At 38.7% G+C, this 15,085-nt stretch overlaps 1 protein-coding gene across 1 annotated transcript in view; it reads left to right on the top strand.

Annotated features, from left to right (window-relative positions):
• The first annotated feature begins 981 nt into the window (after window positions 1-981).
• The window catches only part of LOC140726546 (annexin A10-like), an 82,144-nt gene continuing 68,040 nt past the window's right edge, over window positions 982-15,085 (top strand). The window contains exons 1-2 of the mRNA XM_073043079.1: window positions 982-1,177; window positions 3,966-4,047. Of these exons, the coding sequence (XP_072899180.1) occupies window positions 1,160-1,177; window positions 3,966-4,047 (100 nt within the window). The 5' untranslated portion in view covers window positions 982-1,159. The remainder of the gene's footprint in view (window positions 1,178-3,965; window positions 4,048-15,085) is intronic.

The raw sequence follows: 15,085 nt of genomic DNA, 5'->3' as shown, positions 1-15,085 counted from the left end.
TCAAATTAAGAATTGTGAAGCTAAATTGTTTAATTGTATTCGGTGTACTGTCTGTTATTTTGTGGTACTGATTTGTAACAGGGTAATGAATCACGCAGCATCCACACAAACAGGAAGTTTTGCAATTCAATTTCACACATTTGGCAGGGCCAGAGATTATCTTCCCTAGACCTACACAGCCTACAGAACCTGAGGGTTACACTAGTTTGGAGCTGCTATTATCTCCAATTCCCTTCTTAAAAACTGGAGCAGAATTGGTTTCATGATGTGAAGGACGGGTCTTTCTTCATTTAAAACCAAACACAGAAAGCATCATCCTTGAGCCCTCTAATTCGCCTACTGAAAGAAGGTTACAACCCAATTTAGGTAGAGTTCCCAAAGGCAAATCACTGCTCACTCATCTAGTGGCCAAGTGATGTGAAGCTCAGGAATATCTCAAAAAGAGAGCACATACAATAAAATAAATTCAACTTTTAACATACAAAGAAGCATAATTTTAAACAACTCTAAATTCTTAAATGTAAAGCCAGTCATGTAATGGCAATTACTGTGCTGTGACATTCCAAGAATTTACTCCTTAATGATGCAATATTTATAGTGTTACCCTCATTAAATAGTAGTAAATCCTTCCTGAAATATATTAATATGTTGCTCTGTCAAGATTTGGGACACATAACAGTGATTGCAGTTAGGTTTCTGAGATAATCTTTTTAAAAAAATTTAGTTCATATTATATATATATATAATTAACATTATAAATGATAACTTAATACTTTGTAACATTTTGTAACATTTGATCTGATCTTTTACTTAGGGTGTGCCAACTTTTCAGGCTTTTACAATATCAAATGTAAAGCATATGTTTGCAAAACTGATGACATATTTGGTGATATGATTGTTAAGTAACTAGGTAAACTAATCAATACTGCAAAGAGCACTATTGAGAGCAGGAAGCAATTCAAATCCCATAACTCACAGCACCTCATCAGTCATGCATAGAAAATCTGACTAGTGACTGGGAAGTGTAATTTATTCATGACGTTACTATTTGATGTAAATCAAATGAGTTACTTAAATAGGTTGCAATCTCAAAGTCACAAGTTTAATTTCAGCTTGATTATATTACGGACCTGAAAGCCTGAGACAGTGAATCTTAAACATGTACTGTGGCCAAATGGTAGGTGTGCTATTAAGCTTTTTTTATTCCTTAGAAACCATGAGGAATAGTATTGTGTGCAGAGACAGAACTTTTACACCACTCTGTGTTTGTGATTAATGCAATAGCATGACATAAATATCTCATTTCTCTTTATGGCAGCACACTGTTTATTGTCCGGTTAGAATGATGAGAGCATCTGATAGATTATATACTAGGCATATTCTTAGTATGTCTATTTTTTAATCTAATGTCAGAAGCTGCAAAAGAGTTTTGCCCAGATTATAGCTTCAACCTGCTGTATGAGGAGTATAAAGGTTCAAAAAAATTTAAAAATGTAACTATCAAGTGTCTCAAAACGATAAAAAAAATCTTTAACCACAACATAAATAGTTAATATTATTTTCTAGAAGAAAAGGTCTATGGTTATATTCTGAAAGTAAATATTAACAAAGTTAATTCTGTCGCAGCAGTTTTTCCATTTAAACTCCGTCATGTTATTATTGTTTCTTAATTTATAATACTATATTTCACATTTCTATTTAATAATAACTGAGCTAAAGCATCATTCCGGCTTAAAGGTGTTCCTTTACGTCTGTTTTTTTCCATTGATTACATGTGAACTTATGAAGTTTTTGACTATCTTTTATCCTTTGAAATGGTATGAATGAAAGAGCTTCAAGTTTTCTTTCTTGGGTGAAGGTCAGAGATTCCAGGTATCGCTAACGTGTCGTTTCCCCACCCTGACAGTTGAATCAGTCATGTTTTAGCAGGCAAGAAACAGCTTCTTCTTTCACTTAGACCTTGCACCCACCAACCATCGGGAAAGAAGTCTGGAACTATGCAGGGAACTTCGTGTTCAGGTTTCTGGCCTCCTATGGAACTCACTTTGTGGTGAATACTTGAAGGAAAATGGCAGTCATATCATACATGGGGGCAGTTACAATCTATTATGAATTTAAATGACAATTTGTTCCTGAAGGAATGGCTGTTGTTTGGCTTTATGGTCCACCATCATCTTAGCAGTGTAAAACAAACATGAGAGAATGCTCAAATCACCACTAAAGTGCAGGACTTAAGTGATAAGACAACAAAATACTAGGCAAAAGTGTCTTTAACAATATTAGCAGTGCAGGGATGCAGCTGGAATTTCGATATGAAGACACAAGAAACTGCAAATACTGGAAACTAAAACAAATTGCTGGAGGAATTCAAGCAGCATCTGTGGAGGCAGAGCAATAGTCAATATTTTGGGTTGAGAGTCTGCATCAGGACTCAGATAAAGGAACAGATGATATTTCAAATCAAAAGCCTGCATTGGAGCCTAATGCTGGATCTTGACCTGAAAAGTTGACTATCCCTTTGCCTCCTTAGATGTTCGAAGTTCAAAATATTTTGTTAATCAAAGTATTTATCTGTCACCACATACAAGCCTGAGATTCATTTTCCTCAGGGCATACTCAACAAATTTATAGTATAGTAACTATAACAGGATCAGTAATGGATCAATCAGAGCACAGAAGACTACAAACTGTGCAAATGCAAATATAAATAAATAGCAATAAATAATAAGAGTATGAGATAATGAGATAGAGTGTCCAAAGTGAGATAATTGGCTGTGGGAACATCTCAATGATGGGGCAAGTGAGTGCTGTTGTCCCCTTTCATTGAAGAGCCTGATGGTTGATGGGTAGTAACTGTTCTTAAACTTGGTGGTGTGAGTCCTGAGGTCCTTGTACCTTCGACCCGATGGCAGAGGCAAGAAGTGAGTATGGCCAGGCTGATGGGAATCTCTGATGATGGATGCTGCTTTCCTCTGAGAGTGTTTCTTGCAGGTGTGCTCAATAGTTGAGAGAGCTTTACCATGATGTACTGGGCCAAATCCACAAACTTCTGTAAGATTTTCTGTTCAAAGGCATTGGTGTTTCCAGATAAGCTATGATATTGCCCGTCAATACACTCTCCACTACACATCTCTAGAAGTTTGTCAATGTTCTAGATGTCATGCTAAATCTCTGCTGACTCTAAGGAAGTAGAGGCTCTACCATGCTTTCTTCGTAATTGCACGTACGTGCCGGGTCTTGCACAGATTCACTGAAATAGTAACACCCAGGAATTTAAATCTGCTGACCCTCTCCACCTCTGATCCTCTAATGATGATGTAGTTTGACTTATGACAGTCCTCCAGCAGTCTGCTTATAACTTTGGAATTTTGACATGTTCTGCCTATTGCAAACTTAAGGTACATCATTGAGAAGAATTCACTCCAGCCTACCTCTATTATACACTCTTTTCCATCTATAGATATATTATTATTTTATTAATTTGATATTTATATGCATGATTTAGATTCTCAAGGGACCATTTTTGCTGTCTTTTGTTACATATTTTTGTACATTAAAACAAGATGAATTTCAGATACATTTTCACCCAATACGGTTTCTATTAATAAGTCACTTTTTTAGAAAATGGTAAAATATTCACAAATAAGTAATTTATTTTAATAATAATTTTAAGACAATTTTAAATTATACTCATGGAAACATAGAATGTATGAAAATATTGGAAATCCTGTTTGAAGTAGCACTGCTTTTACTATTTTTTAAGAAAACATTGACTAAAATGTATTCTATTCAGTAATTAAATACATCCCTTAAGTTATTGGATATTGTCACGATAAGCTAAAATTTACTGATTAATTTTTAGTTTAACAGAGAAATAAGACCTAACACAATGATCAATTTTGTACTGTGTAGTCTCCTTTAGTTTTTTGCTTATGTGTGTGAAATTATGAACTTTATTTCCACAGATTCAAGGGACAATTTTTCCATCAGCAGACTTTAATCCTGGTCAGGATGCAGAAACTTTGTTCTCAGCACTGCAAGGAATGGGTATGTAAAACCTAATAAATGCATTGGCATGAAACACCTTTAAAGAAATAGGCCAGACCTTGTTAGCTTGCAGCTCCATCATTCCAATAAGAGATTTAAGACCAATTATTAACTTAAAAGACTAAAAAGAAAACCAGGGATAATTTTGGTAAAATTACCAAATTTTGGTAATAAGTATTTTGTGCCTATTTTAACCGTTATACAGACTGGATTTTCTTAATCCAGTTGTACTTCTTATAGATGGTGGGAAGAATTTGACAAACAGAATTGTAATAGAATTTTCAATAATGCCATCTCTGAAACACTTGTCATATCATAATGAATAACACTTAACTAGTAACTAGTTGAATTTCCCCATGGGGATGAATAAAGTATCTATCTATCTATCTATCTAACTTGGCCACAATATTTGCAACATGTCAGCATTTTAGAGCTTTCATACTAGAGCAAATACCCTCATACCTTGCATAGCTGAATGCAATCCACAATGATCACCAACTACATTACTTACTGCCACAAAGCCTACTCATGTAACATGTGTTGTTTGCTTGCTACAGGTACTGAATTGCACATGTGCATCTAAATCATCATAGTACAGTCAGTTAGCCAGCACATTGGGAAAGCAGGGTTTGTACGTGACGCTGGTGTCTTCCAGAAGAACACTGAGTTGGCAGATCACAGTGTCAATCAACATAGAATAGCAAGGCTGCTAAATTGCTCAGTGCCTTCGCTGATCCCATATATTAGCATCATACAAATGAGCATCTGTTCCATAGCAAAAATAACACAGGGTTATAAATTCATACAGCACCAAAACAGACCTTTTAGCCCATTGAGTCTGGACTGATCATTAAATGTCTATTTGCATTAATCTCATTTAATTCTACTCACATTTTCATGAGAACCTTCGCCCTCCTCTATCAGATGCCTCAAAGCAGGTGGTCACGGTAGAACTGTCAGTTCCTTGGGAAGACTGGGTTGAGGAGGAGTTTGTGTGTAAGAGGAGCTGGTACAGCAGTGCTAGAGACAGGGGTGGAGGGCACAAAGCAAGCCTATAGAGGTGAGGTGTAAAGAGGTTTTGCTGGCTGCTCGCTGCGCAGTATCTACTCTCTCAAAGGCTTTATGGAAGTTGCTAAGAGAGGAGCCATTAGGACCGTCACAGAAGCTGCTGAGCAAACCTCCGGTGGCTATGGATCAAGAGGTGTGACCCATGGACCAATGCTGCTGGGATCAACCTTGACTTGGATACCTGGGCGAGGATGTCTAATGCTGAAAAACCCAAAACAACTAATGACCCCAAGTTACATTAGTGATGATGTGTCTCTGCATCACCCACCTACAACTGAGGACAATTCACAGAGATCAATTAACTAGACCATCCTAAGTGCCATTCTAAATGCCTATAATGCATTTGGAGAGCTACATGGATAGAAAATTTTGGAGAGGGAGTTGGGGAATCTTGGACAAGTGAAACAGCAAATAGTAACACCGAAACAGTGAGCTGTTGGTCTCCACTTTTATTGAGAGACAGACAGTGAGTGAGTGAGAGAAAGGGGGAGAGTGTGAGAGAGAGTGTGTGAGTGAGAGTGAGGGCATGTGAGACAGAGAGAGAAAAAGAAAGAAAGAAAGAATCAGGTTTATTATCAGCAGCATGGGATGTGAAATTTATTAATTTATCAGCAGCAGTTCAATGCAATACATAATCTAGCAGAGAGAGAAAAAATAAATAAATAAAATAAAACATAATAATAAGTAAACAAGTAAATCAATTACATATATTGAATAGATTTTAAAAATGTGCAAAAACAGAAATACTGTATATTAAAACAGTGAGGTAGTGTCCAAAGCTTCAGAGTCCATTTTATAGGAGAATGCACCCACTTTCGCTTTATCTTCCACGACCTACTTCAGACCACAATGTGCTTCTCCTTTAAACTGGCTTTAATCAACATAGGCTTTAATGAACTGGATTTGGAATTTGCCCTGCCTGAGTCAATCCGACAGTCCCGGAGGTGAACTAACTATGAACTGACCACCGAGAACTAAACCTACTGTGCTCTCTTCATCACATTCATTTCAAACCCCACTTCTCTATGGACAATTTGAATCAGAAGCTACCAGCCAACCTGTATTTTGGATGCAGCAAGGAGCTGGACCTCATGGAAGAAGCACACACAGTAATGGTGAGAATATATAAAGTCCACACAGACTGCAGCTGAGATGAAGACTGAAGTTACAAGGCAGCTGCTCTACCAGCTACAGGACTCTACAGTCCCAGAGGGCTGCACCCATTGTGGGGCCAGTGTGGCCCAGGCACAATCACTTTAATCAGCAAGTTGTGTGTACTTAGTTCCTCCCTTCAATAGGGCAGTCATGATTGAGTTAGTCATATATCACATCTCTTTCGTTGACCTGTGGGCACATTTTGCTTGCTGAAGTCTGCAGGGAGTGGTGTTGAATTCAATGTTTGTTCTGACTTCCAGGCTTCTGAACACACTTATTTCTCCCAAATGTAAATACGTGGGCTGGCTTCTACTTTACAATGCTGCAAGACTGAGAGAATGTACAGAAGTTCATAGAGAAAGTGAAGCTGGTTGAAAAAGAAAAGAAGGGAAAGGGGTCTCAGATTTTAAAAAACTGCTATATCTACAGTACCAAGATGGTGAGAGAATATTCTGCACTTGAACATCAGAGATAGAGTTGCTCAGACACTGGATAGTGAAGCACCCTTTCCTTTCTCTAAACAATTCAACTTCAATAAAAAATATCAGAAAGAAAAGTCGCAGACTTCTTTCAAATTCAAGGAAGTTTACAAATTTCCTCCTGGGTCATGCACTGAAGAGCCAGGACACTGAATCTCTAACCAGTGTCCACGCACAGTGACTGATGTACTTCATGCGACCTACAAAAAAATAGAAAGGCAGAGTACAAAAGATGTTGGTGGCCAGACGGAGCTTGGTGTGTCTGCATATCAATTACTGAAAGCTAACGTAGAGGAGATGTTCTCCCCAGCTGAGTGTGAAGAACAAAAGCTGTCAGCCTCAGGATACAATGTAAAATGGTTCGGATTTGGATGAGAATACATTTCTACACTCATGAGGGTGGTAACTCTGTGGGATTCTGCACCATAGGTGGTTATGGATACAAAGTCACTGAATATATTTAAGAAGGGGATAAATCGATCTCTACACACAAAAGATATGAAAGGATATGGGCAGAAATGTAGAGGTTAGCCGTAATTATACTGAATGGCAGAGCAGTGTCAAAGATCAAAATGGCTTATTTGTGCACCTACCGGTAATTGTCTATGCTTCCAAATTCAATCTGCATTGGAGCTAGCATGCGAGGCAAAATGCTGGCCATTAAAAATCAAGATCTATCCATCGACAACTCGCCAATGACTGTGTTACAACACACAAACAAGTGGGTATTAAGCATATAATGGAACCTTTTGCTACCAGAATTTTACAGAGCAGAATTTCAACACCATATTGAAATACCATGTCTGATTGTTGAACTACTCCTCACAGTCCAGGTGTATCTAACATCGTGCATGCTAAGATTCAGTGTGCTCTGTGTCTGCCAACAATCTCAGCATCAGATGGGCATTAGGAAGTATTTATTACAGGCAATATTAGCCAGATATGTTAACTATTCACCCTCTGCACCATGTTAAGAGATGCTATTTGGAGTGCCTTAATGTTCTTATTTAATACTCCCTTCAATGGCTAGTGTAAGGCTGCTGATTTCCAATGAGAGGGTAATGAATGGTTGCAGGATGATCTCAAGAGATTCTTGTTATGTAGGTATTTAATATCTGAGTAATCTCGTGCATGTATTAATTGATTAAGCATTCTTGTTTGTTTAAATAATTCATTACGAGTTATATGAATTGCATACATCATCACGCCACCACGTGATATCTGCATGCCTCGCTGAACGTAAACAGGAAGCTAGGCCCGCATTCCAGATCTGCCATGTCTTCCTGTGAATTCATTTAATGTTTTGAAGTTACAAAACATAACGACTCTGGTTCCAAAAAGAAACTGGTTATAGACAGTGGGAGTCCCACCAACAATGCTGAGGTGAATTTTTAAATATTAGGTACCTTGACTGGGAAATGTTCAATTCATCAGCTGGTGGTGCGAGTAGTGGGATATGGTAATGTTATGTGTTGGGCATGCTATGTTAGTGCCAGAAGCACTTCTGGGCTGCCCAGTATGTACATCCTTGGACTATATGTTTCGATGTGCATGTAACAAGTAAAGCTAATCTTTAAAAATCTTTAAAGTTGCATTGACTATTCAACCATTTTGGCCAGAAGGCTGAAATTCTTCAAAATCAATCAAATCAAGTTTAATTATCATTCGAACATATACAGTGACATGGAAAAGTTTAGGCACCCCAGTCAAAACTTCTGTTATTGTGAATAGTTAAGTGAGTAGAAGATGAACTGATCTCCAAAAGTCATAAAGTTAAAGATGAAACATTCTTTTCAACATCTTAAGCAAGGTTAGTGTATTATTTTTGTTTTGTACAATTTTAGAGTGAAAAAAAGGAAAGGAGCACCATGCAAAAATTTGGGCACCCCAAGAGATTTGAGCTCTCAGAAAACTTTTACCAAGGTCTCAGACCTTAATTAGCTTGTTAGGGCTATGGTTTGTTCACAGTCATCATTAGGAAAGGCCAGGTGATGCGAATTTTAAAGCTGACTCCTCAAACCTTGTCCCAACAATCCGCTGCCATGGGCTCCTCTAAGCAGCTGCCTAGCATTCTGAAAATTAAAATAAATGATCCCCACAAAGCAGGAGAAGGCTATAAGAAGATAGCAAAGTGTTTTCAGGTAGGCCGTTTCCTCAGTTCACAACGTAATTAAGAAATGGCAGTTCACAGGAACGGTGGAGGTCAAGTTGAGGTTTGGAAGACCAAGAAAACTTTCCAAGAGAACTGATCGTAGGATTGCTAGAAAGGCAAATCCTTCCAAAAGACTGCAAAAGACCTTCAGGAAGATTTAGCAGACTCTGGAGTGGTGGTGCACTGTTCTACTGTGCAGTGACACCTGCACAAATATGACCTTCATGGAAGAGTCATCAGAAGAAAACCTTTCCTGCATCCTCATCACAAAATTCAGCATCAGAAGTTTGCAAAGGAACATCTAAACAAGCCTGATGCATTTTGGAAACAAGTCCTGTGGACCGATGAAGTTAAAATAGAACTTTTTGGTCGCAATGAGCAAAGGTATGTTTGGAGAAAAAAGGGTGCAGAATTTCATGAAAAGAACACCTCTCCAACTATTAAGCATGGGGGTGAATCGATCATGCTTTGAGCTTGTGTTGCAGCCAGTGGCAAGAGGAACATTTCACTGGTAGAAGGAAGAATGAATTCAATTAAATACCAGCAAATTCTGGAAGCAAACATCACACCATCTGTAAAAAAAGCTGAAGATGAAAAGAGGATGGCTTCTACAACAGGATAATGATCCTAAACACACCTCAAAATCCACAATGGACTACCTCAAGAGGCGCAAGCTGAAGGTTTTGCCATGGCCCTCACAGTCCACCGACCTAAACATCATCGAAAATCTGTGGATAGACCTCAAAGGAGCAGTGCATGAAGACGGCCCAAGAATCTCACAGAACTAGAAGCCTTTTGCAAGGAAGAATGGTCAAAAATCCCCCAAACAAGAATTGAAAGACTCTTAGCTGGCTACAGAAAATGGTTATACTTGTCAAAGGGGGTGTTACTAAGTACTGACCATGCAGGGTGCCCAAACTTTTGCATTGGGCCCTTTTCCTTTTTTGTTATTTTGAAACCATAGAAGATGGAAATAAAAAAGTAATCTTGCTTAAGATATTAAAGAAATGTGTCAACTTTAACTTTATGCCTTTTGGAAATCAGGTCATCTTTTACTTGCTTAGCAGAACAGTAACAGAAATCTTGACCAAGGGTGCCCAAACTTTTGCATACCACTGTATGGATACAGTCAAATGAGACAGTGTTCCTCTGGGGCTAAGATGCATAATATATATTCAAAATACTGAGAGAGAGAAAAAACACATATCATTATGCAAGATATGTATAACCCAAGTCCCTGAGCAACATGCAGACTGAATGGTACAGCTCCCAGCAATTCAGCCTGTCATTCCACCAATCGAACACCAGAGGACAGCACTGACAGGAGAGGGCAGCTCCCAGCTGAGCACGTGCTCCATGTTACACTGCCACCAGCATCATCTTGCCTGGACTGCAGTAGCATGCCAGCCCGCGGCTTGAGGCCTAGTCCTTGCTACAACCAAGGCTATGCTGCTGCGTCCTCACCTGTCTCCACCACCAAACAAAGGAACCAGGCCTGAGGCATCTTACATTATCAATGTCCATCAGGGTTTTGTGATTGCAAGAAAAACGAACAAGACAGTCACTGATGCTTACAGTACACGCTGCTTTTGTGCACCAACACAGTAATATAACATTTGCAGTTACATTTCTATTGCCTTGAAAATTTGAATCATAGACATTAGAATCCATCACAGCTGAGAACTCCCAAAGCCATCTTGCTCTTCTATAGGCAGCTACCTTTCATCTCTCCTTTCCCCCTTCATTTTTTTGTGCACATGTCTCTTTGGAGGAGGTGAAGAGTGGGCTGTGATACAAAAAGTTTTCATCCTAACTTTAGTGTGGCATGATTTTCTTACTATACCATTCACATGCCAAGCTACTTAGGTGGGTTTTGGCTTTTATTTGAAATGTTGTGAACTGATACCACATTTTTAGTGTGGACTGATAAATGCTTTCACACAATTTTAGTAGTTTAATATCACTTCATTTTACATGAGAGAGGAGAATCTAATAATTCTCACTTACATTAAAACTCCTGTTCCGAATGCTTGAAGACGAGTGATTTGTGTTAATACAAACTCTTTTAATTCACTGATCAGTTTCAAAAACCCTGAATATTATTTCACTAGTGATTAGTAAAAGCTAGCATTTTTTAAATCCTGTATTAATATGGAAGGAAAATAATTGAAATGAAACTAGGTTTCTCAAGAACATACTTGACAAAGTTCATGAAGTGACTGCTAAATAGTGTAAATAGGTTTTTGACTGCAATTATGACCTGACAATAAATTACTATTAAAGCAGATCTCCCAAAGCATTCTAGAATGCATGAGAGATCATTTTCTTATAAATACAGTACTATAAATTATGATCTAATAAAGAGCCCATTTCATCTTAGTTTAAAAAAGCCTTAACTTCATTCCAATACTTCACTAAAAGTGATGCATTTCAGAATGGAATAACTAAATTAGTTTTGGTAAGACAGCTTTAATGTGATTTTGGTCTGGTTTTTGTTCTAGATTTGGAAAATTTTGATTCAATATTGACTGTGAACCACTCAAAAGAAGCAACTAATCACTGATGTGGAAACTGAACTAACTCTATCAGTTCCATCAAAGGTGTTATATCAAAATCCACAGTGCCAAATGTAATTATCTATTCTTCTAGTAATATTCACAGCAATCACCTTTCAAGAAAAAAGTATGCAAAAATACATAAGTTGCTATAAAGAAAAATTGGTGCTAAAGATAATTATAGATGCTTTGCAACAACTTTTAATTATAGACCTAATGACAGAACTATCTCAATTGAAATTACTGTACATGACCTTGTTTGACTTCAATCTGGGCACGATTTTGGTTGGTCCCAGTACCATCTCATACTTGCATATTCCGCCTACATCTACAAAGTGCACAATGAGATGCTTAAAAACACTCCAGCTCCACCATTAGAAAGAAATGCATAGATAGGCCATGCTGTCCCTTGAGACTGCTCCCACTATTCAGTACGATCATGGTCAAGTTTCTACGACTTTCTTACTCAGTTCCCATATCCAGAACTTCTACAACTTCAGGCTCGAATGTTCAATGTTAAAGAGAAAATTCCAAATGTTTACAGTCCTATGAAATAACAAACTTCTCTTTATGCTGATGGAAAATGACTGAGCTCAGAAACTTAACGAGGACACCTTGCTCTAGATTTTCAAAGTTCAGAGTAAATTTATTGCCAAAGCATGTATACCATATTCAGGTTTCAGATTTGCCTCCTTACAGGCAGCCACAAAACAAAGAAATACAATAGAATATCTAGCCTGAAATAGATGCTCAGCATCCACTCTCCAGTCCAGATGGAGCCAGTAAACAATGATTCCTTGGGCAACATTTTCCAGATAGTCATTCATTTTAGTTTTACTACACCTTCTACTTATTCTTATTATCTTCATTTGGCTTTTGGAACTGTTGAAGCATGGGACTTGCAGTCAGCAGTTCGATCGAGTGAGCCAGCACCCTTCTGTCTCCGAGGAAACTACAGAAGAGAAATGTGAGCTACCAGGAGGAGAAGACCATAAAGGAGAAGAAATATAGGAGCAGAATTAGGCTATTTGGCCCATTGAGTCTGCTCCACTATTTCATCATGGCTGATCCATTTTTCCTCTCTGCCCCAATTATCTGCCTTCTCCCCCTATCCCTTCATGCCCTGACCAATCAAGAATCTATCAACCACTACCTTAAATATAAACTTAGCCTCCACAGCTGCCTGTGGCAAAGAATTCCACAGATTCACCACTCTCTGGCTAAACAAATTCCTCTTCATCTCCATTCTAAAAAGACGCCCCTCTATTCAGAGGCTGTATCCTCTGGTCTTAGACTCTCTCACCATAGGAGACAGCCTCCCCACATCCACTTTATCAAGGCCTTTCACCATTCCATACAGGACACCCCTCATTCTTCTGAATTCTAGTGAGTACAGTCCCAGAGCCATCAAATGCTCTTCATATGACAAGCCATTCAATCCTGGAAGCATTTTCGTGAACCTTCTTTGAACCCTCTCCAGTTTCAGCACATCCTTTCTTAAGATAAGGGAGCCAAAACCGCTCACAATAGTCCAAGTAAGGCCACGCCAGCGTTTCATAAAGTTTCAACATTACATCCTTGCTTTTATATTCTAGTCCTCTTGAAATGAATGCTAACATTGCATCTGCCTTCCTCACCACAGACTCAACCTGCAAATTAACCTTTAAGGAATCCTGCACAAGGACTTCCAAATCCTCTTGCACATCAGTTTCTTTTGTGTTTTCTCTCCAGTTAGAAAACCCTTTCATTTCTTCTATGAAAGTGCATAACCATACACTTCCTGACACTGTATTCCATCTGCCATTTCTTTGTCCATTCTCTTAATCTGTCTAAGGCCTTCTGTAGCATCTCTACTTCCACAAAACTACCTGTTTCTCTACCTATCTTCATACCGTCTGCAAACTTTGTAACAAAGCTATCCATTCCATCATCCAAATTATTGACATATGATGCAAAAAAAATCCATTCCAACACAGACCCCTGTGGAACACCACAAGTCATCAGCAGCCAACCAGAAAACACTCCCTTTATTCTCACTCTTTGCCTCCTGCCAATCAGCCACTGCTTTATCCATGCTAGACTTTTTCCTGTAATACATAGGCTCATAGCTTGTTGAGCAGGCTCATGTGTGGCACCTTGTCAAAGGCCTTCTGAAAATCCAAGTACACAACGTCATCCAATTCTGCTTTGTTCATCCTGCTTGTTATCTCCTTAAAGAATTCCAACAGATTTGTCAGGCAAGATCTTCCCTTGAGGATACTATGCTGACTGTGGCCTTTTCCATTATGTGCCTCCAAATACCCCAAGACCCCATCCCTAACAATTGACTCCAACATCTTTCCCACCACTGAGATCTGACTAACTGGCCTATAGCTTCCTTTCTTCTGTCTCTCTTCCTTCTTGAAGAATAGAGTGATATTTGCAGTTTTCCATTCTTCTGGAACCAATCCAGAATCTCATGATTCTTGAACGATCAGAATCAGAATCAGGTTTATTATTGCCGGCATGTGTCATAAACTTTGTTAACTTAGCAGCAGCAGTTCAAAGCAATACATAATACAGAAGAAAAAAAAAGTAAATAAATAAGTAAATCAATTACAGAATATGTATATTGAATAGAATAAAAATCATGTAAAAACAGAAATAATATATATTTTAAAAGTGAAGTAGTGTTCATGGGTTCAATGTCCATTTAGGAAATGGATGGCAGAGGGGAATAAACTGTTCCTGAATCTCTGAGTGTGTGCCTTCAGGCTTCTGTACCTCCTACCTGATGGTAACAATGAGAAAAAGGCATGCTCTGGGTGCTGGGATCCTTAATAATGGATGCAGCCTTTCTGAGACATTGCTCCTTGAAGGTGTTCTGGGTACTTCGTAGGCTAATACCCAAGATGGAACCAACAAAATTTATGACCTTCTGCAGATTCTTTTGGTCCTGTGCATTGGCTCCACCCCACCCCCACACCAGACAATGATGCAGCCTGTCAGAATGCTCTCCATGGTACATCTATAAAAGTTTTTGAGTGTTTTTGTTGACATACCAAATCTCTTCAAACTCCTAATGAAGTATAGTTGCGGTCTTGCCTTCTTTATAGCTGCATCAATATGTTAGGATCAGGTTACATCCTCAGAGATCTTTACACCCAGGAACTCGAAACTGCTCACTGGCTCCACTTCTGATCCCTCTATGAGGATTGGTATGTGTTCCTTTGTCTTAACCTTCCTGAAATCCACAATCAGCTATTTTGTCTTACTGCCATTGAGTGCCAGGTTGTTGCTGCAACACCACTCAACAAGTTGATATATCTCACTCCTGTACACCCCCTCATCTCCATCTGAGATTCTTCCAACAATGGTTGTATCATCAGCAAGTTTATAGAAGGTATTTGAGCTACATCTATTCATACATTCATGGGTATAGAGAGAATAGGGCAGAAAGCTAAGCACACAGCCCTGAACCAGTGTTGATCTTCAGCAGGGAGGAGACATTATCATCAATCTGCACAGATTGTGATCTTCCAGTTAGGAAGTTGAGGATCCAATTGCAGAAGGACGTACTGAGGCCCGAGTTCTGTAGCTTATCGATCAGGACTGCAGTAATGATGGTCTTAAATGCTGAGCTATAGTTA

Source organism: Hemitrygon akajei, chromosome 4 (assembly GCF_048418815.1).
Source record: "Hemitrygon akajei chromosome 4, sHemAka1.3, whole genome shotgun sequence".
Lineage (NCBI taxonomy): Eukaryota > Metazoa > Chordata > Chondrichthyes > Myliobatiformes > Dasyatidae > Hemitrygon > Hemitrygon akajei.
Note: the sequence above shows the minus strand (reverse complement) of the source record. Positions and strands in the feature narration are given on the sequence as shown.